Source organism: Echeneis naucrates, chromosome 19 (assembly GCF_900963305.1).
Source record: "Echeneis naucrates chromosome 19, fEcheNa1.1, whole genome shotgun sequence".
NCBI lineage: Eukaryota > Metazoa > Chordata > Actinopteri > Carangiformes > Echeneidae > Echeneis > Echeneis naucrates.
The window spans coordinates 13,377,482-13,399,584 of NC_042529.1; the positions used below are offsets into that span (position 1 = coordinate 13,377,482).

Below are 22,103 nucleotides of genomic sequence, written 5' to 3' on the forward strand. Positions count from 1 at the left end.
AATTTCTATCTGTCCTTGACAAACATGTAAACGATGAAGATAAAGAATTTTCTTACTGAGGTCAGAAGCTGTGGCGGTGAACACATCAGCACAGACTGAGCTGCACTCGTTCCTAGCTCCCACTGTTCAACTCCTCTCTAATTTAAATGACAAAAGTTGAGTTTTTTTGGATCAGTGAGTTCATTCACTGCTTATAAAGGCGACTGCTCAGACACAGACACACGCACACACACATAAGAGTGAGTGGTCCTGAGTGGGAAGGGTGAAAACCCAACAAGATCAGACTTTATATCACACTAAGCATGAGTTTTAATTAGGGCTGATGGCATGCCAGTGTAAACGTTGAAGAAGTTGTCCGTTTAGCAGTTTAACAGCCGCTCCAGTGGAACTGGATTCCTCCATGTTCTCATGTGAACAGCTGAGAATGAAAACTGAGTCAGATGGAGGATCAAGCATTTGATGGGGAAAGTTGTGACCTGTTCAGTACAGGCTGTTCACCAGGTGTGGCTCATGTGCATCTCAACAGCGCACGTGTGCACACACAAACACACATTCACATGCAGAGACATAGATCTGATTATAGTGAAGCCTCAATGAGTCAACGGTGAAATAGACTCAGACCTAATGAATGATATTTCACAATGAAAAGTCATATTTCTACTGTGATAAATCAATAGTTTGACTTCAATAATTAACCGGATGAAGGAACCACAGGCTGAACACTACTGTCGACATGTTCTCCATCCCCAGGCAGTCAAGCTGCTGGAGGTCTGTCTCTGCAGTGGAACCAGTGTAAAGGGAGAGGGGAATTACATTTGAACTCAGAGGAACTGAGCAGAGCAAAATTGGAAGCAGAATGGAAGTGAGAGCAGAGCGAGCAGCACATGTCAGTCTTGCGGGTCTCTTGCTCTGGAGTCAACATTTGTCTATGTTGATACTTGTTGTGGCTTGATTCCAAATATGTGTGAGAGTAGCCTGAATGAGTCACCTATGTTATCTGTCCTGAAGACTCTGGACTCTGGAATGAAGCTTTCAGTTTTTAAAATCAAACTTTCTGTTGCTGGAAAACAACTGAAACAAGTAAAGGAGTAAGAAGTCTGATTGAAGTCGGCCTCTTGTATGACACCTCTCTTGAACTCAGGCTTTAGATCTCACAACACAGACTGCAGTGTGAAACAAACCTTTGCAGTCTGGAGCTGTAAACACATGGAGAGCGCTTCACTTGTCCACAGCATCAGCTTCAGCCCACTGTAGGCACTTCTTGGTCAGAAGTCTAAGGTGAAGCTGGAGCAAGAGTCTAACTCCAACTGGAACACACACACTCCAGAGAGACAACAGAGAGATGGACAGACATCGATCTGCTCCTGATTCACAGTGGTGCCTGAAAAAGGACATTAATCCATCTGAAAAGGCATCATCTGTTCCATTTATTCACCCATCATCAACATATATATATATACACAAGTGTAAAAAATCTGAAGAGAATCTTACTGTGAAGAAGAAATTCTGAAGAAACATGTTGAACTACATTAAACTGCTAAAGGAGACATGAAAATACTATAAAAATAATGTCTGTTCTTGTCAGAAACCCCTGTTGTTACATGGTTGAGATCACATTCATATCAAACTAAAGAGAGATGAATGACAGGTACTTTGATCAGAATCGCTCTCTAAGACCAAACTCTGACATCCACAGTAGACAGTCTCAGAGGGCAGGTGTGTCTGAGTCATGGTCCAAGTGGAGCAGAAGCCTTAAGAGCATCATCAGGTTGTTGGTCCTCACTCTGCATCTCTTTACATATATAAATGAGCGGAGGAGAACACGGGTCTTAATGTCAGTCCCAGTTGGGTTCACTAGCTCCGCCCACTGCTCATTCACTGCTTCGCCTTCTTCAGGATGGTGCCCACAGCAGAGATGACTGTGGTTTTGGTGCCGCTGGCTGTGGTTGTAACAGAGACGACAGAGGGCAGGTTGGCTGTGGTGGTGATGAGGGTCGGCTGGGCCAGGGTCACGGGGATTGCAGAGTCCCACTTGCTCTTTCGCTTCTGAGCTTCTGCTGGCAAGAGGAAGACAAACCATTACTTCTACACTGATGACGTTTCTATCATTTAGTCCCTGATCTTTAATGTTACAGAGGATAATGTGAAGTTGTGTGCTTACCTGTGGCTGTAGTGGCGGTGGTGTTACTGGTGGTGGAGACTGCCGTGCTGGATGGGTTGGTGCCCTTCTTAGTCCCCGTCACAAATTCAATCTGTGGAAAACAGATGTTATTGGAATGCCAATGAATCAGGGGACTTTTTCAGAGAAACAACTGCCCTCCTCGTGTGGTTTCATAACAATCAGCAATGACTCCAGCTTCTGTAGAGTCAAACAACATCCGAACCAGGATGGGAAGCTTCTGAAAAGTTCAAAGGAAGCAGAGTTTTAGGAATAAAGTCCCTAATAAACTGACTGTGCTTGATGAGATTATTCAAGTGTGTGCATGTGTCATGTTTTAGCTTGCATGCTGGTTTTTAAAAGACCCACTAACATCTTCAGTGTGAAAGGGCATAATTATCAGTCATACCCAGGTCAAAAGACAGTAGTGTCAGATATATGTAGACTCCAGTTATGATCAGTAGTGATGTAAATATGACACCCAGGTCAACTTTCACCGTTCCTGTTGTGGAGTCTTTCTGACAGTCACTATAAACGTGCACCTAATAAACAAGAAACACAGCGGCTACACCTTCCCTAGTAAGAGCTCAGGCCTCAGACACATTTTAAAAAACAAACAAACAAAACAAAAAAAAAAATAAAATTAAATAAAATTAAAAAAAAAAAAAAAAAAAATCACACAATCACACACCAAAGTCTCCCTCACAGAGGGTCCAACACTGACAGGAGGAACAACCAGGGATGAGGTAAATCCATGTTACCAGATCAAGGCAGCTAACAACTGTTTTTGCTTCCTTGGCATTAGGATTACCTGAGGCCCAAGACATCCCAGTAATAAAATGGTAATAAAAATAACATGGCAGGAAAAACCACAGACAAACACACATGACGATCACACTGCTAAATCTGTTAAAAGTATTGTGTATCAGCTCAGTTCAAAAGCTAAAGGTATAACAGTCATGAGGATTTATACTTCAGGTTTTTCCAGAACAAAGCCAGAACACCACCAAGACACTGGATGCACAAAGTGTGCGTTATAGTTGCCAGGTGTGATCTGCGCCAGGAAAACACAGATCCGGCTTCATATGTTGCGTGTATGCTGCTATTGAAACATTTGGGCCCACTGTTTCTGATTTTGTTGGAAAGCAAATGTTAAATGTCTTGATGTGTTGCTGCTAAAAATATTGTTATTTTTCCACATGCCCACATCAACCTGGACAGACACAGAAGACGTATCAGTATGGTGTAATAATGCTGATATGATGTCAAAATCACTGCCAACAGGTCTTTTTGCTGCTTGATGTTCACAAAAAAAGGGCACAAAGCCAAATCTCTGGATCCAACAATATAATTGAGGACCTGCTCTAACTTGTTAACACAGATGCCAAAATGAACATATCCTAAAGCTATGACGCACATGACACGTATGAAGTGTGTCTTCAGCGTAAGGCACAAGTCTAGGGGCAGGATCCTCCAAAGACCAGACTCTCATTTCAATTTAGCCCTCAAAGTCTACAGCAGCTCTGAAGGGCCTCACCTTCACTGAATGGGCCCTCTGAAGGATTTGGCACCTGAGTTGCAGCATAGCAACAGTCAAAACACACCTCTACTGTTACATGAAGGGGCTTGGCATATTGGCTCTGGGTGGAGTCATCTTACCTTGGTTCGTTCCTTCTTGGCCTTCTCTAGTTTGTCCATCTCCACTTTCTGAGCTTTAGCTGGGAGGAAAGCAGAAAGTGAGCAATGAACTGTGATGGGACGCATACAGACACACACACACACGCGCGCGCAGACACACACTCTTACCCAGAGCTTCATAATACGAGTCCTCTGACCAGCCATGAGGATCAAACATGTCTTTGGGGTAGTTAGTTCCCAGTTCATCTATTCCACAGAACTGAATAAGCTTCTCGTAGATACTGGAAGGACAGGAGGAGATGATGAGCTCCTGTGTGGGCAGCTCTAAGTGGAGCGTGGTTTTTGTGTGAAGCATACCTTGGGTTTCTGAATTCCTTCTTCTTCTGAATATGGCTGTTAGTGTCAAAGTCTCCATGGAGCTTCCTCTCATACAGCTTGTGGATCTTCTCCTGTCAAGACACAAACCGGTGAAGGAGGTGAACCACCAGCAGCACGGTGACACACCCATTAGCTGAACTGAATACATATGGATGCATGATCGGCTCTGCTGGAGTGAAAGCAGCTGTCGTAAATAAATGTTCTGATGCCTCTAAGAAATATCTGGAACAGGAACCCAGCAGATGGAAGGAACACTGGTCCTGTTCATCTCAAACCTTCTGTTTACACTCAATGTTTCTCTCCAAAAGGGGTCATATGTGCCTCAATGTGGGCCAACTGTGCTCAGCCAACACACTAATGAGCTGAAGGGATAACTTTACACATCATGATCAGTTCATGAGTCGTTTCCCACTTTTCTGTTTCAGGTCCTCGTTCTGCTCTGGCGCTAAAGTGTCTGATGCTGCTGCCCTGAGAAGTCATTTCAACCTGTCTAGACCTGAGCTCCATGTTCTGGAAGCCAGTGGGATGTTCTGGGTTAGGTCTTGGCAACTGTTCCAAAATGAACACATTCCAGTTCTGGTTTAAAAAAAAAACAAAAACTCAATTAACTGCACAAATCTGCTCCAATCAGGCAGTGTTCGGTGTGCTGCTGTTCCACCACAGCCTGCGGGCAGGGATATCGAGGCAGTTCAGTGAAGGTGAATCAGAAGGTGGGGGAGTGTCAGCCCAGAGGGGATACTGCTCAGCTTTTCACTTACTGAGTCAGCTGTGTGTCCCGACCTGCCCCAGCTCCGCACACAGCAAACCTTACTGCAGGTAACTAACTACACGAGCAGGAGAGAGGGAGCAGAGCGGCTGACACCGTGACTCTGATTCTGACAGAGAATCACACCGTAATTACAGTGAACGTCTCGGGATTTATGGAGCATGCAGAATTCATGTCTAACCCCAGAGGGACCAAGTGAAGCTCTTCAACTATTCACTGAGGGCAGAACATCTGATTCTGAATATACACCATGATGATGAAAATGATGACCACTCTGATGGAGGAAGCATTCAGCCATTCAAGAAATAACTCCTTAAACTACCTCAACTCCATAGACTCCATCAACTCTGAACTCCTTAAAACCTGAATGTTGCATAAGCAACAAAGGGAAACTGAAGATGGTATGACATGCAGAGACAGACCAACAGTTTAGGATAAATTCATAACCTGGAAATTTTTATTCAGCCAATAAAAACAACTCTGGTCAGAACATCAAAAGACAAATTCTGTGAATTTATTTATTTAAGGATTAACTAGCATAAACGTACTGCTAACACCTGTATCTGCGCTCACCATACCTGGTGTTTACTAGCTAATTATCCGGCAAATGAATTAGCCTTTAAGCAAGATACCTTGTTGCACTAACAGGAGTATATGTTCACTATTGCTTTGAAACCTGGCCCATGCTGCTTTAGGTGGGAGTCAGGGGGCGGAGTCTGACTCTACTAAGACAGCCATGGTGGAGCAGCTAGTACTGAGCTTCCAAATGGTGCTCACACAGCCTTTGCTTGGACCAGTGGGCTGAACTACATCCATTTTCAAATACAAAGCTTTGACAGTTATTTGATTAAACACTCATGTAACAGACCTGTAGTTGATTGGAACAGCGTCCAGGGGGTTCAGGGGGGATCCTGATCTCATCAGGTGACATGTTCCTCACCTTCTCTGAGAACAGAGCTGCAGACAGAAAAAGAAACGTGAGCCCTTACATGTTCGTGTCAGCAGTTTTCCCTCTGAGCTCCGACTACATGTCTCTACTTGCAGGAAGAGGTTAAATGAAGGAGTTGCTGTTACACCAAGATCAACTGAATCCGAATTAACAAATGACAAATCAGAGGGAGGTGGGATCAGGGTCTGCAGCACAGATCAAACTCAATTCATCAAACATAGGGGCAATGTTTACAGAACTGTGTGTGGCAGATGGTTTTATATGACAGTGTGGTATGAGGAGTGAAAGTTCAGGACAGGGAGTGGCTGTTGTTGGGGCCTGTGAGGAGAAGGGAGGCTCCTCTCCCTCCTTTCCTTGTTTTGCTCTTGCTGCTCCACTTGTCTCTTTGTCTCTCTCTGACTAGAGGCCAGACATTCTTCAGTGTCACTCTGTATCCACAGAACTCTTTAAAATCCTTCAGCACCATCAATCTAAACCTCAAGACCTGAGCTTTGTAAGTGCACTGACATTCTGCACAGACCAGTCACAGGTAAAAACCTGACAGGACATGAGATGATGATTTTGTAGTGAGCCATCTCGATGAAAACTTCCTCACTGAACTTCCCAACATTTCTCCGCATCTATAGATGAATAAATCCATAACTAAAGCTGGGTGTCGAACCTGACTTGTCGCATAACCAATTTTCAATCAGACTTCTATCCCGAGATTTCCATAAAAATATGGGCAAGAGTCTATGCATCATCTGATGCCATGAACTTTGTAATTGGAACTTTTTTCAAAGCGTAAAAATTCCTGCTAAAGTATTTGCCAGAAATCAATTCTTCATCTCCACCCTAAAAATCGTAGCCTGCATATGAAGTTGTTTTCTGCTCAAAAACAGTTGTAGCCGGAGGACTTACTTCCTTGCAAATATTAGTACAGATACTGCTGAAAAATTAGGCAATCTAACCTGTTGACCTGGTGTAGTTAGCCTGACGCCTCAGGGCTTAAAATGTTCAGGGATTCCAGTCTTTTGTTCAGAGTCAAATTTAATCTTGCTCTCATTTCCTTTTTTGTGCAAATCTCAATTGTTTCAATGGAAACAGCTGATGAATAAACAGTCAGCAAATCAATTTTAGTCCTAACAATGTTTCAGACATCAGAATAAGAGTTGATGCAGTACAGCTATATTATGATATACAGTAATTTACAGGCCATATCCAGCCCCAGCACAGACAGATGATCTGGATATTTTGATCTGGAGGATATTTTAATTACATCCACATTATAGGCATTTTCCAGAACACACACAATAATTTTACCTCCTACTAACACAGTCTATTGCAATATTATACTGAAACACTGACAATCTTTTTAGGACGATAAGTACTTGTTTCTAAATTCATTTTATGTATTTAAACTTCTTGTGATACATCTGTCCGTGTTCACAGTTTGTTCTACTTTTGAACCTGCGTGTCCGAGCTGAGGATGCAGTGGCACGGCAGGTGTCCCAGGATCTCTGCTTTTAGTCTGCTGACCATGTGGGCTCATAGAATCACACACATGGGATTGCCTCCCTGATCTCCCACATGTGGAGCACCTCCTCCCCCTTCAAAAGTACTCCACAGCTGGTATGGCTGTGGTTCAGCTCCCCAACCACGGGAGGGGCAGGGCGTTGCCCTCTAGACTCATCAGTAAAGCTCAGTGTTTGTGTTTGTGTGCAGACTTGCTAATTTTCGACAGAGAAAATGAACAGGTTTCATAGGGACATGAACAAGAAGGAGGCTCAGCATAGTCAGACCCTGATATACCTCATATCTCCAAAAGGGTGTGGGAAGGGGGCTGCTGTGTGATATGGTTAAAATAAGACACATGATTAATAGACAGAACTGTTATACCCAACTTTCCTTATTGAATTTGAGCTTGAAGGTAAAGTGGATTACACTAAACTGTGCCGTGAAAGCTACATTTGTCTCAAAAACTCCCCAGGGAGACGCAAATGGGCTGTCCCAGAGCCTTATGGTATAGGGAAAAACCAGGATCAGGAGGATAATTCTAAATGCAAAATGAACGTTTTTCGATATTGAGGTCACTGTGACCTTGATGCCTGAACTTTGACCACATAAATCAAAACAGTTCATATTTGAGTCCAAGTGAATTCCCCAAATCTGTTTCTATGCTCTTGAAAATGAGACCTAAGCGTGACACCTCAGGTCCTGACCATCTTAGAGGAATGAGGAAGGAGTGGTGAGTCACAGGTGTGCAGTGGAGCCTGACACTGTCAGAAACACATGCTAATAGACAGTTGCACACTGGAGTCTTGTGGAAGCCTGTTCATCTATTGTAGACATATTTGATCATTTGGAGCCTGTTGGAGCAACTCTAACTCAAACACTAAAATAAACTGCAGCCACCAAAGAGGAAAAGTGACTGCTGTGTTATAAAAATCTCTGCCTGAATATTCTCCTTAACAGCAGCACATGCAGGAAACATAGGGACAGAAGACAAGATTATACTCTGCCTAAGCGTTACCATCTGTCTTCCCAAAAAAACAGACAAAAAGTCACAATCTGTGGCTGGAGGACAGACAGTCCATCCCTCAGCGAGAAGACAAAGAGCTGTGTTCAGCTGCTCTGTGGCATTTACTGACACACAACACAGAGGGACCAGGCTCTGCTTCAGGAAGGTCAAGTGTCCAGGCTCTGAGTCAGCCCCTGTAACTACAGCTCTCTGATGGTGAGGAGGAACAGTTAGAAAGGATAGCTTGTTTCTGTGGTTGCAGGAGACCGGGCAACTGGAAGTTGTGAAAATGGAGAGAGTCACTCAGTAGCTCCTGTCTGCTCCTTTGACTGGTGGACTGTTGGAGCACAACAGACACAACAGCGGGACTATTTCACTGCTTTAAACATAAATAACTTGTCTATAAAAGGCTAAACATGATAAAATTTTCCTCATCATATTCTACAGTAAAAGATGAATGAGGTTGAGGATGATGAGGCGTGCTGCTCAGGATCTCAGCACCTGGACCTTCAGTGTCATGAGTTCATGTTCAGACAGACCAGTGTACCCTACACCACTCCCTGTATCAGTCACTTCCTGTCTGCTCTGGCACTCACACCTGTATAGGTCAGCCATTACTCACTAACCACTGGTTAAACACTCACAGCCCATTTGTCATTCTATAACTGACCTGGATCAAATTAGTCACTTATACACAAAGCTATAGCTGAGAGCCATTTATCCTTTCCTCATATTTCCTGTAGGTTCCAACTGTAACGCCATTGTAACCCCACTGCAGCTGGTGATGTAGAGCAGGGCCAGGGCTCCAGCTGTTTACAGTTGACTTTTTTTTTTTTTCTTCAGCACAGATTCATTTATTTTCTGTGTAGATTGGTAATTTATTAATCCCATGGGGAAATTCAATTATCCTGTAGCTCACTAAGAAATGCAGATTAGATTTTAAGTTCAGTTCACTCCCTCAGTCCTGCAATGAGATGACACGTTGCAGTAGTAGCTGCTTCTCTGTTCTGTTTCTTCACTGTGAACACGATGGTTGTTCAAGATGTTCAAGAGTAATCTGAACAGCGATAATATGACAACATAAGACTACCCGCCTTTGTTTGGTACCTTGGTGACAGCTGGACCCAACTCACTAAATCTAGTTTAGTGCTACATGCACTTAAATGGCACGCGCGCACACACACACACACACACACACACACACACACACACACACACACACACACACACACACACACACACACACACGTGCGCATATACTTACCAACTAGCTCATTGGGGTCTTTTCTTTCTGCTTCTGAAATCTGTGAAAACAAAGCAGGGAGGGGAGACACTGAATCTTTAATTCTCCTCTGAGGCATCGGCACCCTAATGAGGTTACTACAGGTCACAGTGAGACACAAGGGCCTAATAAATTTAATCAAGGTAGATGTGTGAGATTGCATGATGATTAACACCTGAAGTTTTTCAAATCAATATACAACAACAGAATGTAATCTGCACCAGCGAAAAGCAATGAAGCAAAAAAAAACAAACACTGTGTTCGGTTACAATAGGCTTATATAAAAATCCACAAGAGGTGGAGGAAGAGATGCAGGAGAAAGATGAAGACCAGGAATAGTGAAGAACAAGATGGGATGATAGTTTTGCAGACAGAGCGTGAGGTAAGTATTATCTAACAGACAAAAACACATGGAGGTGTTATTTCATGCTGCCTTCCTGGCTGGTAAGCAGATGTAAGTGGGAGCAGCATCACACTGTAAAGTGATTGTCCTGTTTCTGCCAGTCTTTAACCTCCCTCAGACTGATTTTTCTGTGGTACTGGTCATCTCTGGTCTGACCTAAATGCTTGCCTTAAACTACCACCAGTAACCGATCAGAGAAAGAAACATTAACATACTCCCAATTCACAGAGGGTGAGAACAGATGAATTGAAATGTCATTCAGTTTAATGGAAAAATGCAGGCATAACAGCAAACTGTCACAGATTGGAAAGCAGCATGTGAGTGCAGAGAACAGAAGCAGGTAGGGAAGCCTCTAAGAAGTATTAGAAAACAGAGGCTGTTTCCAGTGAAGGCCTTGGCTCAGCAGGAGGAGGAGTCTCATACAGCCTCAGAAATATGTTGCCTGTTGTGCCAGCACTGTGGGCATAACACAGGTTCAGCACAAAGGAACAGTGCTGGTATTCACAGGAACCATGTCGTCACCTAGCAACTGCACGAGCACATCAAAGAATGGTCCTGAAACTGGTCAAATCACAAGCAGGCAGGAGGAGGGGGAGGAGTCAACTGGAATCAATCCAAGCCAAGGAAATAAATAGAAGACAGTGGCAGTTTTACACAATGACCCCATCAGGCCAGCAGTCACACTGAGGTATAACAGAGCAGCAGTACCTTCAAAGTTTTTCATTACAGATGATTTATATTTATAAAAACAACCACAAAACCAAGAGCGATGTGTCAAAACAGTCAATAAACCTGGGGTTCAGGGGTGGGAACGACTTGTTTCCATGTGAACCATGTTTTATCTGAATATGTTAGTGGCTGGTGCCATGACAACAGCTGTTAAAAACACAGGTAACAGCTATCAGGATGTGTGACGCTACAGAGATAACCTAGGGCTACAAATTATTTTCTTCAAACGTACAGGATTTATTTGGAATACTATTAACCATCAGGACCAACAACAATTTGAGGAAAAGAGCTTTAAACAAGTCTCAGAGTGTCCTATATAAAACAACCTGCCTATATATCAGTGCAAAGATTATTAAAACTCATGTTTTAGGTACATGCAGATTGTTTTCTATTAGAAAATAAATAAACAGAGACTCAGAAGGTCAGGCCTTATATTCATCCAGGAAAAAAGGCTGAGAGTCTGCAGTCATGTTAATGATACTAACATGTTGAGAGTGACAATGCTATATCTAACTGCTTTTTCCATCTTGTCCCACCATGTTGGTCTACTCCTTAGGAGGACTGCTACACCAGATAACAATCAGCATCTTTTCCTCCTGGGACCCTGATCATCTAGGTCTGAGTTCACAATCACCTAAAAATGTTCACCTGTTAGTTAGTGCTGCATAATGAGTCAAGGACACCATTGTGAATAAACAACGGTCTGAGACATTGACACAAAGCCTTCCAGAGAATTTAATGGCACTTATCACCATTTCAACAGAACTGTATCAGAAAAACATTGAGCAACTTCTGTTCAGATAACAGATAACAACGAGGAACAATAACAAAGCTGAATGACAGGGAGAGTTTTAAAACTAAACAGTCAAAGACCAGTCCTCTACTGCTACAGACCAGAATACAGACGGACACCTGTCAATCAACACAGAGAGATAATCTCAAATACAGGCTAAATACAGCTACAGGATAGCTGAATTTTGCTCTCCAGTAACTTTATTGCTGCACGTCAATAAACACATTCTTGCGAAATCCAGCCGATGCACAAATTTCAAATTGCCATTTTGCAAGATCCTTACATCACACAGCCTTTTTATTGCAGTGTGGTAAAATGGCACAATGACAAGACAAACTGAGCGAATCTGACCCTCATCAAACACCTGCAGCTGTAGAACAAAGAGATGGCGCTCACAGACAGTGGGATTAATCTGAGCAGAACCACTGACCTGGGCCTTGCCTGCATCAATGAAACCACAGCACCATCTAGTGTTCATGTGGTAACAGTTAAAAGTGCATTCACCAGTATTTTGGTTAGTCACAGAACAATTAAGAAATTAATCAGGGTTGATCCGGTTTCATATCCAGTACATCTTACACCAGACGGCTTTTGAAATACCTCAACATCATCTGCGTCCCTTCCCTCGTCAGAATCTTCCATTTCCTATAAAACAAGAATGCAGAGCGTTAACACTGAGGGCGGGGACACCAGGAGGGGGCCGAGTAGAAGCACACACCAGAAACAGCAGGCGGGAAAACTGTTGAGCCCTCTTCATGTTTGTCACCTCCTCTAATTAGTACTTTAAAATGATTAAAATTTGATTTTACATTCAAAATTAAGTCAGCTTTGTTCGAAGTGAGGAGAGAGGAGACAACAATACTTTGCCCTCAGGCTAATAACTGTTAAAACATGAACAGTCTATGATGAATGAGCTGTTATAAGGACATGTTCTATGAAATGTATCATGTTTTTTTGTGCTTGTGTCAAAGATGCGCAGACCGAACTCTGTGGTTACACCAACGCTGTAGATAAATGTTGTCTTTATCCACGTACAGTCAAAATATAAAAATATCAGGCTGCAAAACACCTCAGTTATATAATTAGCGCTTCAGTTATATAACTAACACCTCCATAAAAATGACCACAGTGTTTGGCACAGTAAAGCAGTAGCCTACACCACCTGAACACAACAGTAGTATTCACTGCTGTACTCGACTGAACTGAGTCATGTTTTTCCTTTATCATCTCCTATTACTTAAACATATAAATACAGTATGCAAGATGTGCAATCAACAATGAACAGAATATGTTAAATTGTAATTTTCTTTATGAATAAAAGGGACAGTATTTGTTTAGCTGCCGTTTTTAACGCAAACACAAAACCCAGGTGTCATTTCCTGCTCTTTGTGTCTGGGCACAAGGCTGAAAGTCATAGCTATTTTCATTGTCTCATCATCTGATGATAATTTTCTTTATTAAAGTGCATACGAAACGTAAAAAAAAAAAAAATACATTTCATTTTCTGCAGTGTGCAATCACAAACCCCAAGATATTCCCTCTGAAATTACATTACAACACACGCACAAAATCAGGATATTTCAGAGGTTATATAGTTGACAACGGGGTTGTGGTGTCCATTCAATGGGCTAAGGTTGAACACTCAGAATCTGCTTCAATGTTAAACCAAACTCTAAAGGAGTGATTGACGAATGAATGAATGAAATAATGTTGAAGGTGTCACTACAGTCTGTGATGAACCATTTGCTTTTCCGATGCATTTGTTATGCAGCACCCAGTTCACTTTGTTTTCCTCAAGACAGAACATCTCATTGACTTTTGGGTTATTGCTACTTAAATTACACATTTAATTTTTTTTTTAATAACAAGAAATTTTACCAAAAGGTTTCTCAAGGGAAGCAAAATTTAAATAAATTGATTAGAAGGCTGAATGCTGGGGCTTCTAGGTAATTTCTGTGACATGACAGCGATACCAACTGAAAAGTCCGTTAAAAGTCAAACCCTGGAACAGGACTTCACAGTTCAAATACTGACCGAGTTGCTCTCTCTGCTGTCTTCGTCTGCAGACTCTTTATCAGCAGCATCTTCAGTTCGGTTCAGGTCATCATCGCCGTAGCTGTAGACCAGACCTCCCGTGTGCCCCCCTGACCACGATGAGGGGCAGAAAGAAACAGACGTAAGATAATGACCATGAGCAAACCGCAGCATTAGAAGTGTCCCACATGGACACTAATGTCAGACAGACACCACAAAACTAGAATCATTCGAAAAATCTAGCGAGATCAGTTGACAACAAACTGTTTCACTCGATTGAAAACAAATCCCGTGTGAAACCGGTATGCAATAAATGAACCCACTACCTTCACAGCAAAACAGCCGAGTTTCGGATTTTTTTGTCCACTTGATGCCAATTTACGTGCCCTTAGATATAATGAATCTCTGCTGAAACCAATCTACACCGAACTTCCTGTTTTTAATCGACGCTTGTAATTTGTCTTGCCTACCCGTGTTAGCTAGTTACAAGCTAGCATTAACTCCAAGGTTTAGCTATAAGTGGCGTTCTTTCGCAAGTATAATGAAATGATTAAAACAGTTTATAAAATATACCCGTTTCTTCTGGTTCAGGCTCAGAGTCGGGCTCCGAATCGTCTCCATAATCTGCCAAGGAAGAGAGTAAAGCACTCTTCTTAGCGCTCGCCATTGCTGCTGTAAACGCGTCGCGGAATGATAACGTCAGTGAAGGCGTACTGCGCAGGCACCGTACAAGCTGTATGTTGTCGACTAGCATCTGGTTAGCTTAGCATTCGTGAACGCGCAGCCGCCGAGCCACTGCGAGAGGTTTGATGGAGAACGCCTGCGCACAAACCCGGAAGTAATGTATCAATCAGGAAATCTGTTGGCACCAGGCGAGTAGCCTACTTAAGACTAAGACTTAAGTAAGAACAAGTTTCTGCACACTGGACTTGTGTAAGATTCGCGTCTGATCATGAATTCAAGGGAATTCATTTATTCATTTATTGTTTGTGTATACGATCCTGTGTAGGACAGTGTTCCTGTTTTGCGTTAGTTTTCCACGATTTGAGTACAAAAAAAAAAAACTAGAAAATACATGTTCATGTTTTCACTCCTGATCACTATAAGACGCCATGATCACATTGAAAATGATTGGCTTGCTGCTTGAGATTCAATAAATAATAAATATATTCAACGTCCAGCTTTAACATTCAATGAAACACATAAATCCCTGAGCAAATTACATTACATTACATTACATATACATGTATTATAACCAGTTGAAAACATAGTTTGAAGCAAATTTCCAACATTTTTAATAAGAAATTGAGACTTTATGTGACATGTAACTAACTTATTAGAAAAGTTATTTCCAAGTCTTGAAAAAAATTCTTACCTGTCTATACTGACCAAAATATTTATTTATTCTTTAAAAACATAACAAAACAAACAAACAATGCAGTTCCATGGTTATTAATCCCTATTAATAGTCAGGATTAGTTACAGCCAGGATTGGATAGATGTGTGAGCACAGATGCACCCATCTATCACAAACCGACTTCTCAGTGAAATAATGTGTCAATCCCACAGTGACATTATCTGTCCTTTCAGCTTGTGGATCTCATTCAGCACTTATTTCTTCTTTATGTAGCATATGAAATAAAATATTTGTACAGTCACAAATAATCAGGCTTTTACTATATTACACCAACTCTGCAGAATATCAGTTACCACAAATGCAGGTGCGACAGAAACCTGGTGTTTTTATTCAACACATTAATATCTTTGATATTTGATCTAAAACCTCATGAATAAATAACAATTATTGAAGCAATTTTGTTCACTTAAGTTTGCTCAAAGGCCATTGAGCATTTGGTATAGCTAGGCATTGTACACACACGCAGAAGACAATGTCAACCTGTGGGCATAAGAAAGGCATAATTGTAGAGTTGGGTTTGGACAGAGAGGACAAGTGTTGCCAAGCTGCATTTTTACTCATCTTAGACAACTTTGTTTTACAGCTTCAGTTTTTTATTAATGTTTAAAGAGTTCAAAAACCACTTCAATAATACCAGCGGCATCCTTTTCCTGTTGAGCAGGAAGTGGTTTTGTGAAAATCCAGCAAGCATCTGACATCTGAACTGCTTTCATAAAATAAATCCATAACACTATATCATCACAGATTTTTAAAAGAATGGTTAAGTTATGTAAAGTTCATAGAGGATGGTAGTACAGCAGTAGAGTCACTGACTACAAAGCATTGTTGACTCACTGTGAAATGATCAGGTTTGATCACATTCACGTCGCCTCACTATTTGTGGCAAAACTGTCAACAGCAAAGCCAGAACAACCATTTAGATTTAGTGTTAATTTAAACTGGAAAGTCTGAAAATGATCCAAAGGAAGAAATTCTCAACACTGACTAGATCTGACTCCACTTAAGTCATATGTACACTGAGTGTATTAGTATATGAAGTCAGGTCTAGATCACTCCATCATTTGACTTTTTCTGTTTCTTCTTCCTTTTCTGCAGCTTCTTGTCTTTTGGCCCACAGCAGCATCCATACAGCAGAGCAAAGACCACCAAAGAGAGAATTCCCAGCACAAACACTCCTATGACCACAAGACCACCCAGTGCCCATGGCTCCTGATGTAACCGATACAGGAACCAGTCCACCCAGTTCTCAAGTGAGCCTATGGGTTTCTGCTGCTCCGATATGCTGCAACGAGAGAGATAAACCAGGTCAGTGTCTGATTATGGACATTATTTTGTAGAGTTTATAGAGCCTTTTATCTGTTGAAGAAAAGCTGACTCTAAAAATACATCTGATGAGGTAACATGTTATAACCAGCCTTCTCCACATCAGAAATCTGCTGTAGTTAAAAACATTTGTCACACAAAACCCTCCTGCTCAGAAACGTACCTCTCCATGGCCATGCTCCGCTGTCTGATCTGCGTGGCTCAGTGACTCCTAACAAAGCGAACTCCTGCTTTGATCCACTAACAGCCAACAGCTCTTTGAATACCGCCTAAACATTAGTTTACCATGATTTTGTCTCCATGTCTTCTGTCCAGGAAGCTCTATTGTGTGTTGTGTGGCCACAGTAAAGTGTAGCAACAGTTCCTGGTTAATGTTTACCCTAAATATTGATATGTGGACGCACGGATCTGGTGATTAGGTGCTGTATACACACACAGTGCTGTACTAATGGGATTTAGATCCAAATATACAAAGACCAGAACCTCACTGTGCAAGTGCTGTCTTTAAATTCGATTGTAGAGAAAGAGAAAGTATTTATTTAAATATATGAAAAATGTATTACATTTGCATAAGAAAAAAATATTATTCAGAACACTGCATCAATAAAAAACACTACTCTAACACTTCTCTATTACAAAATAATGACAACACATCTATAACTGGTGTACATCCAACAATGAACAGCTCAGATTTACATTTAAAAACATTTACAGAACACTTCTTATGTGGACCACCAGGGGATGCTGTCTCTTAAAAAGTCCACCACACATTAAGAAGACTGAACATCTGGGTATTTGTCATGTTTCTGATGAATATGAACTGGACACTGGACCACAGAGTCTTTCCCTCTTCCACACTGTTGTTCTGTTGCGCTTACACACAGCATCTCTTTGTCCTGAACCATCATGAATCTTGGTGAGTTGTTCCCCTCTGCTCTTTTCCATGGCTCTTTTTCCACGCCATGGATGCATGTCTCCATCCTCCCACTGAAAATAACATGTCCCTACTGAAGTAAAGGCTTGGTGTGATGTGGATGATTACATGTAGGATAGGGCTGTGTTTACTTGTGCAGTCTATCCCTGTCTCCTCCTCAGATCGGCTGCAGAGGTTGGACTCTTGAGGCCTGGTATTTTGGCTTTGCACAGCAGCAGCAGTGGACACAGGATAGCACGATCAGGAAGATAAACGTGGCTAAAAGGAGGGACAGGACATACAGAGGGTGGGGTCAACATGTGATGACTGGAATGTTATACATCTAAAGCTGCACTTATCTTTTATTTATACATTTTCTGGGCTCCTTCTCCTCGGCTCTATAAAGCATCTTCTAGCTCATTGTTTTAGTTTTCATAAATTAACCTTTACTGTTTCAACCAACGTTTATCAACCTTTTCTTGTTTCCAGCAGCATACTGAGGCACGTTAACCCCCATTTAACCAACCTGTTCCTGAGCAGAGATAAAGAAGTGAACTCTTTGCATCATGCATGTTTAGGTTAATTGGTGACTCTTTGCATGTATATCTGAGTGTGAGTGTGAGTGGCTGTTCGTCTCTGACTGTGTCTAAGTCTAACCCTAACCCTGTGATGGAGTGGTGACCTGTCCAGGGTGTACCCCACCCGTGAGCTGGGATTGGCTCCAGCATGCCCGCCCCCCATCAGAAAAATCATAAACATACATAAAGACATCATGGACCTACAAGTGATGCATTGGAGGTAAATGTTTGTTTGATATTGTAGGGATGACACTGACCAAAAAACAGGATGAGCACAAAGAAAGCTCCAAGCTCCAGAGGACTGGCCTGTGGGAGACCCTGCAGCTTGGCCCACAGCTTATCCAACACAGACAGAACCTCCTCCCTCACATCCATGATGCCTCTCAGGTTCCGACAAGGAGAATTTACTGTGATAAGCCTGAAAATATAAGATCGCATTGATTGAATGAGGATTTCATTGCCTAGTGTGAAGCAGTTCTGAGTGTAGAACACATTCTCTACAACTCCACCCTTCACTCCTGCAATTTTATCCTTCCACCCTGCAATTTCCCCTTCCAACCAGCTTCCATTCCTGCAGGTACCAATTATACACCCTACATCCTTAAATATGCAATACTTGTTATATGCCAACCTTACCTAGACCCCTTCCTCTGTGTGAGTGTGTGTACTGTGTGTGATACAGAGCAGACTGATGACCTGCTCTAGCCTGGCTCACACACAGCAGGCAAAAGGTTCAGTTTAATTATAAACGAGGGAAACTATTTAAGGCCTGGCATTTCACCACCGAGTCTGTCACCGTCACTGAACAGCTGTGTGTGGGAGATGTCCCACAGGCTGAGCAGTAGAGCAGGACACACAACCGGACATTGAGGACAGTCAGTCATCAGTCACAAGTGTGTTCATGAAAAACGCAGGAAGTCATCCTTTTCTGATTAAGACCACTTTCCCCCTCACACAAAAATAGTAATCTCAAAAAAGCCTGAAAATACTAAAATGCATAAATTAAACACAGAAACCAGAAAAAGAAAATAACGGAGGAGGTTTTCCACCATTAATCTAACTCTGTCCGTTTAATGGAAAGACTGTTGAGCTTGTTTTCTTGAGTGTATAATTTTGTGTATTTAGAAACCCAGCAGTTGTAGATCTAAGCGCCTGTGAAAGAATATAAAGTGACAGTGCGTCTAAATGGCTGGATGTTCTGTCTTCCTTTTAAGTTTAAGTCCAGTAGCCCAGTTCTGAATAAAATGAATCATTTCAGCATCTATACAGAACAAAACAAGGATAAGATGATAACGGCTGTTTCTGTCATATGCCAATTTAGTCTGGCCTACGAGTATTTATGCTACGTGCTCCTTTCTGTTTTTTTTTTTTTCATTGCTGCCATCCTAGAGGTCAGAGGTAAAAGGGCAGCATCACCATCATCACCAGGCCCCTGAGAAATTCACAGCTGCCTGTCCACAGCATGACCCAGCAGTGAGGTTTTATCCTCTAATGATCTCCCCCTGAAGGAGGCTAAATAACATCACCAAAGATTAGCTGTACCTGTTCTTTCTGTCTGTGCATTCGCTATTACAATACATCAGTTACAATCACTATAATAAAATCATGGAAAAATCTATTAGACTGAATAGTAAAAATAATTCAGTGTGGCCATTTAAATATGTGATCCACAGATAGCACAAACATGAAATTGATGGGCGCTCCACTACAGCCAGAAGTTACTGTGAAGCTACTGTTGCCATAGCAAACTAAGCTAACCATGTTAGCTCAGCAGGAGTTAACCAGCTGAAACGTTATATCACAGGCCGTTAAAAACTAACTCACCCAGAAAGTGACTTACATCACCATCTTTCAACTACAAATAATAACAGTCAGACAATGAATTAGCTAAAGCTAGCCTCGGCTCTGTCATCAGCTAAGCTAAATTTGACTTCTGGCTAACCGCTGGTCCCGCCAACAAAACGCCACAGGTGAAAAATAAATCTCCTTCACTTTCTGATAATTACGGTACTGTGCCCGTTTAACTCCCATGGTGACTTACTGGACCTGTGAGTCCCGCCGCTAGATGTTGCTTAGCAACGTGTAATTAAAGTGCATCCATTCACAGGCTTGATTAAGAGAATCACCCCAAAAATGAAGCATTTAAATGTACACAGATAAGAATATGGCAATTTATACTCTACTATACAACAGTACACTGTGCTATACTGTACTGTACTATACTATGATACACTGCACTACACACTACTATATGCCATAAAATACTAGACTTTACAAAACAATATAATATAATACTTTCCTTGCCACTGTCGCCAAGTGCTTGCTCATCAGAGTTTGGTCTAGATCTGCTCTATATGTAAAGTGCCTTGATGTAACTTTGTTATGATTTGGCACTATACAAGTAAATCTGATTTGATTTGATTTGAATACTATACTATACTATACTCTACTGTACTATACTATCACTATACTATGATACACTGCGCTATATGCTTCACTACGCCGTAGTCAATGACTCTGAGAGTGTCAGAAAGAACTTCAGCAGAACTGTAAAAATTAATAAAAAACTCAATCAATACGCATTTGAGTATAACTTGTTCTCGACAGGTTGTTATTTGATGATTTTGGAAGTTTATCTTCGCACCATGCATTCAGCTGATATTAAAAAATATTTCTTGTTCCCGTATTTAATAAGTCGACTGTATTGTGGTTGAGAGATGATAGTTTCTATATTCACAGAAGAGCAAAAATCTTGCTGCAAATGTGTACACACATACACTACTAGTCAAACGTTTGGATACACTTTCTCATTCAAATGAATGGGAAAGTGTGTCCAAACATTTGTCTGGTAGTGTACATTCACTCTGGGCAGAGGTTGTTTGGTTTTGTGCTAGCTGATCGTGTTAATAAATCTCCACCACCTGCCAGAGTTAGTCTGAAGGCTGCCCGACCTCTGCTGTTGACCCTCTCTGCTCTGTGAGCTCCTCCAGTCTTTGTCCATCTATAGCAATCACACATTATGCTTCATAGTCACAAAAACATGCTTCTCAGTCTGAGGAAAAGTCAGTATCGTCTTTAAAACTCATGCAAATATAACATTAACCCTAATACACTGTTGTACTGAAAAATAGGAAAGAAAAATATAAATGTCTATAAATTGCAGTGTGTATGAAAGTAACAAAACAAGGTCTCACCTTTGTGACTGGACTTAGATAGTTCACCGTTGACTGCAGGGAGAACCACAGAAGAACTTCCAGCTGCTTCTAAGGGCAGTTTGTAGTGGTGCCTGCTGGTCTCAGGCTCCTCATCAGCCTGCCTCTGTTCAGACTCAGGGACCTGGATGTGTGGAAGTAATTTGACTCTTTGAGCTGATCAGCAGCGCTGCAACTCTTCCTCTTGCACTTTGACGACTAATTCCTACTCTCAGAGAGTTTGTGTACCGTCCTTTTTCTCCTCCCCTTTCAATCGACCTCCTCCCCTCTGAGCCAGCACCCCCCCCAACAACCTCCTCCTCCTCCCTTCCACCACTTCCCAAATTCATTGCTGCTTGTCTCTCTCTCTCCCCCACACCCTCTGTCCGTACATTTGAACACTCGTTCACTGTGTTTTCACTCTGCTGCTACAGACCAGCTGTGCCAGGGCCTCTCCTTTGTCTTTAGTCACCGTGGAGACCAGACTCCTTCTGAAAGGAGCAGGGTGGTGTGTGTGTGCATATCTGTTCATCCATCTGGTGTCCAACCATCAGACTCCCATATTTCTCAAGAGCATGCACGTCTGCATTTGCTGTTTATTGAGTCTTGTACACATACAGGAAGTGGCACAGCAGACATGTTCAGTAATTGTGAAGCAGACCTGAATCCAGGAGAAGTTGATCTTGAGTTCCTCCTCCATCAGAGGTGGAGTCTCCAGAGAGGGTCTCACAAAGAATAAAAGAAAGAACAGGGCGGTTTTTCATTTTCTTTGTAGTTGCCTGTTTTCTGAAACAGTGTCCCTGTGGTGTGTGTGGATGAGGATGGATTTCAGACTTTAATGTGTCTCTATGCATTAAAAATATGAATCTGCCCACAAACAGGAATTAATAATTTCCTAAAACTTTATCTGAACTTAGAGCAGAATTCCTACCACTAACAGTGTGGAAGTTGAGGCTGGTGAAAATGTTTTTTATTCAGCCTATAGTTGTGTGTTTTCATGAAAAACTTCACATTTTCTATATCAGGTCGATACAAACCTGATGTGATGAAA

At 41.9% G+C, this 22,103-nt stretch overlaps 2 protein-coding genes across 5 annotated transcripts; both read right to left on the bottom strand.

Moving 5' to 3' along the window:
* Positions 1-1,404: 1,404 nt before the first annotated feature.
* Positions 1,405-14,326, bottom strand: sap30bp (SAP30 binding protein). 3 transcript variants are annotated; one of them, XM_029528269.1, is made up of 10 exons: positions 14,204-14,326; positions 13,631-13,740; positions 12,197-12,241; positions 9,654-9,693; positions 5,809-5,897; positions 4,154-4,245; positions 3,965-4,077; positions 3,818-3,876; positions 2,162-2,252; positions 1,405-2,054 (listed from the first exon to the last, which is right to left on the bottom strand). In XM_029528269.1, the coding sequence occupies exons 1-10, from the start codon at positions 14,295-14,297 to the stop codon at positions 1,876-1,878; spliced, it is 912 nt and encodes a 303-aa protein (XP_029384129.1). In that variant the 5' UTR covers positions 14,298-14,326; the 3' UTR covers positions 1,405-1,875. The 3 variants fall into 3 exon arrangements, with proteins under 3 accessions (XP_029384129.1, XP_029384128.1, XP_029384130.1); XM_029528268.1 differs by having other exon boundaries at positions 1,405-2,057; XM_029528270.1 differs by having other exon boundaries at positions 13,631-13,725; positions 14,204-14,297.
* A 2,614-nt stretch (positions 14,327-16,940) lies between these two features.
* smim5 (small integral membrane protein 5) lies at positions 16,941-21,257 on the bottom strand. 2 transcript variants are annotated; one of them, XM_029528274.1, is made up of 4 exons: positions 21,056-21,257; positions 18,119-18,279; positions 17,436-17,562; positions 16,941-17,357 (listed from the first exon to the last, which is right to left on the bottom strand). In XM_029528274.1, exons 2-3 carry the CDS (start codon positions 18,234-18,236, stop codon positions 17,462-17,464), a joined length of 219 nt encoding a protein of 72 aa, XP_029384134.1. In that variant the 5' UTR covers positions 18,237-18,279; positions 21,056-21,257; the 3' UTR covers positions 16,941-17,357; positions 17,436-17,461. The 2 variants fall into 2 exon arrangements, with proteins under 2 accessions (XP_029384134.1, XP_029384133.1); XM_029528273.1 differs by having other exon boundaries at positions 16,941-17,562.
* Positions 21,258-22,103: the final 846 nt, after the last annotated feature.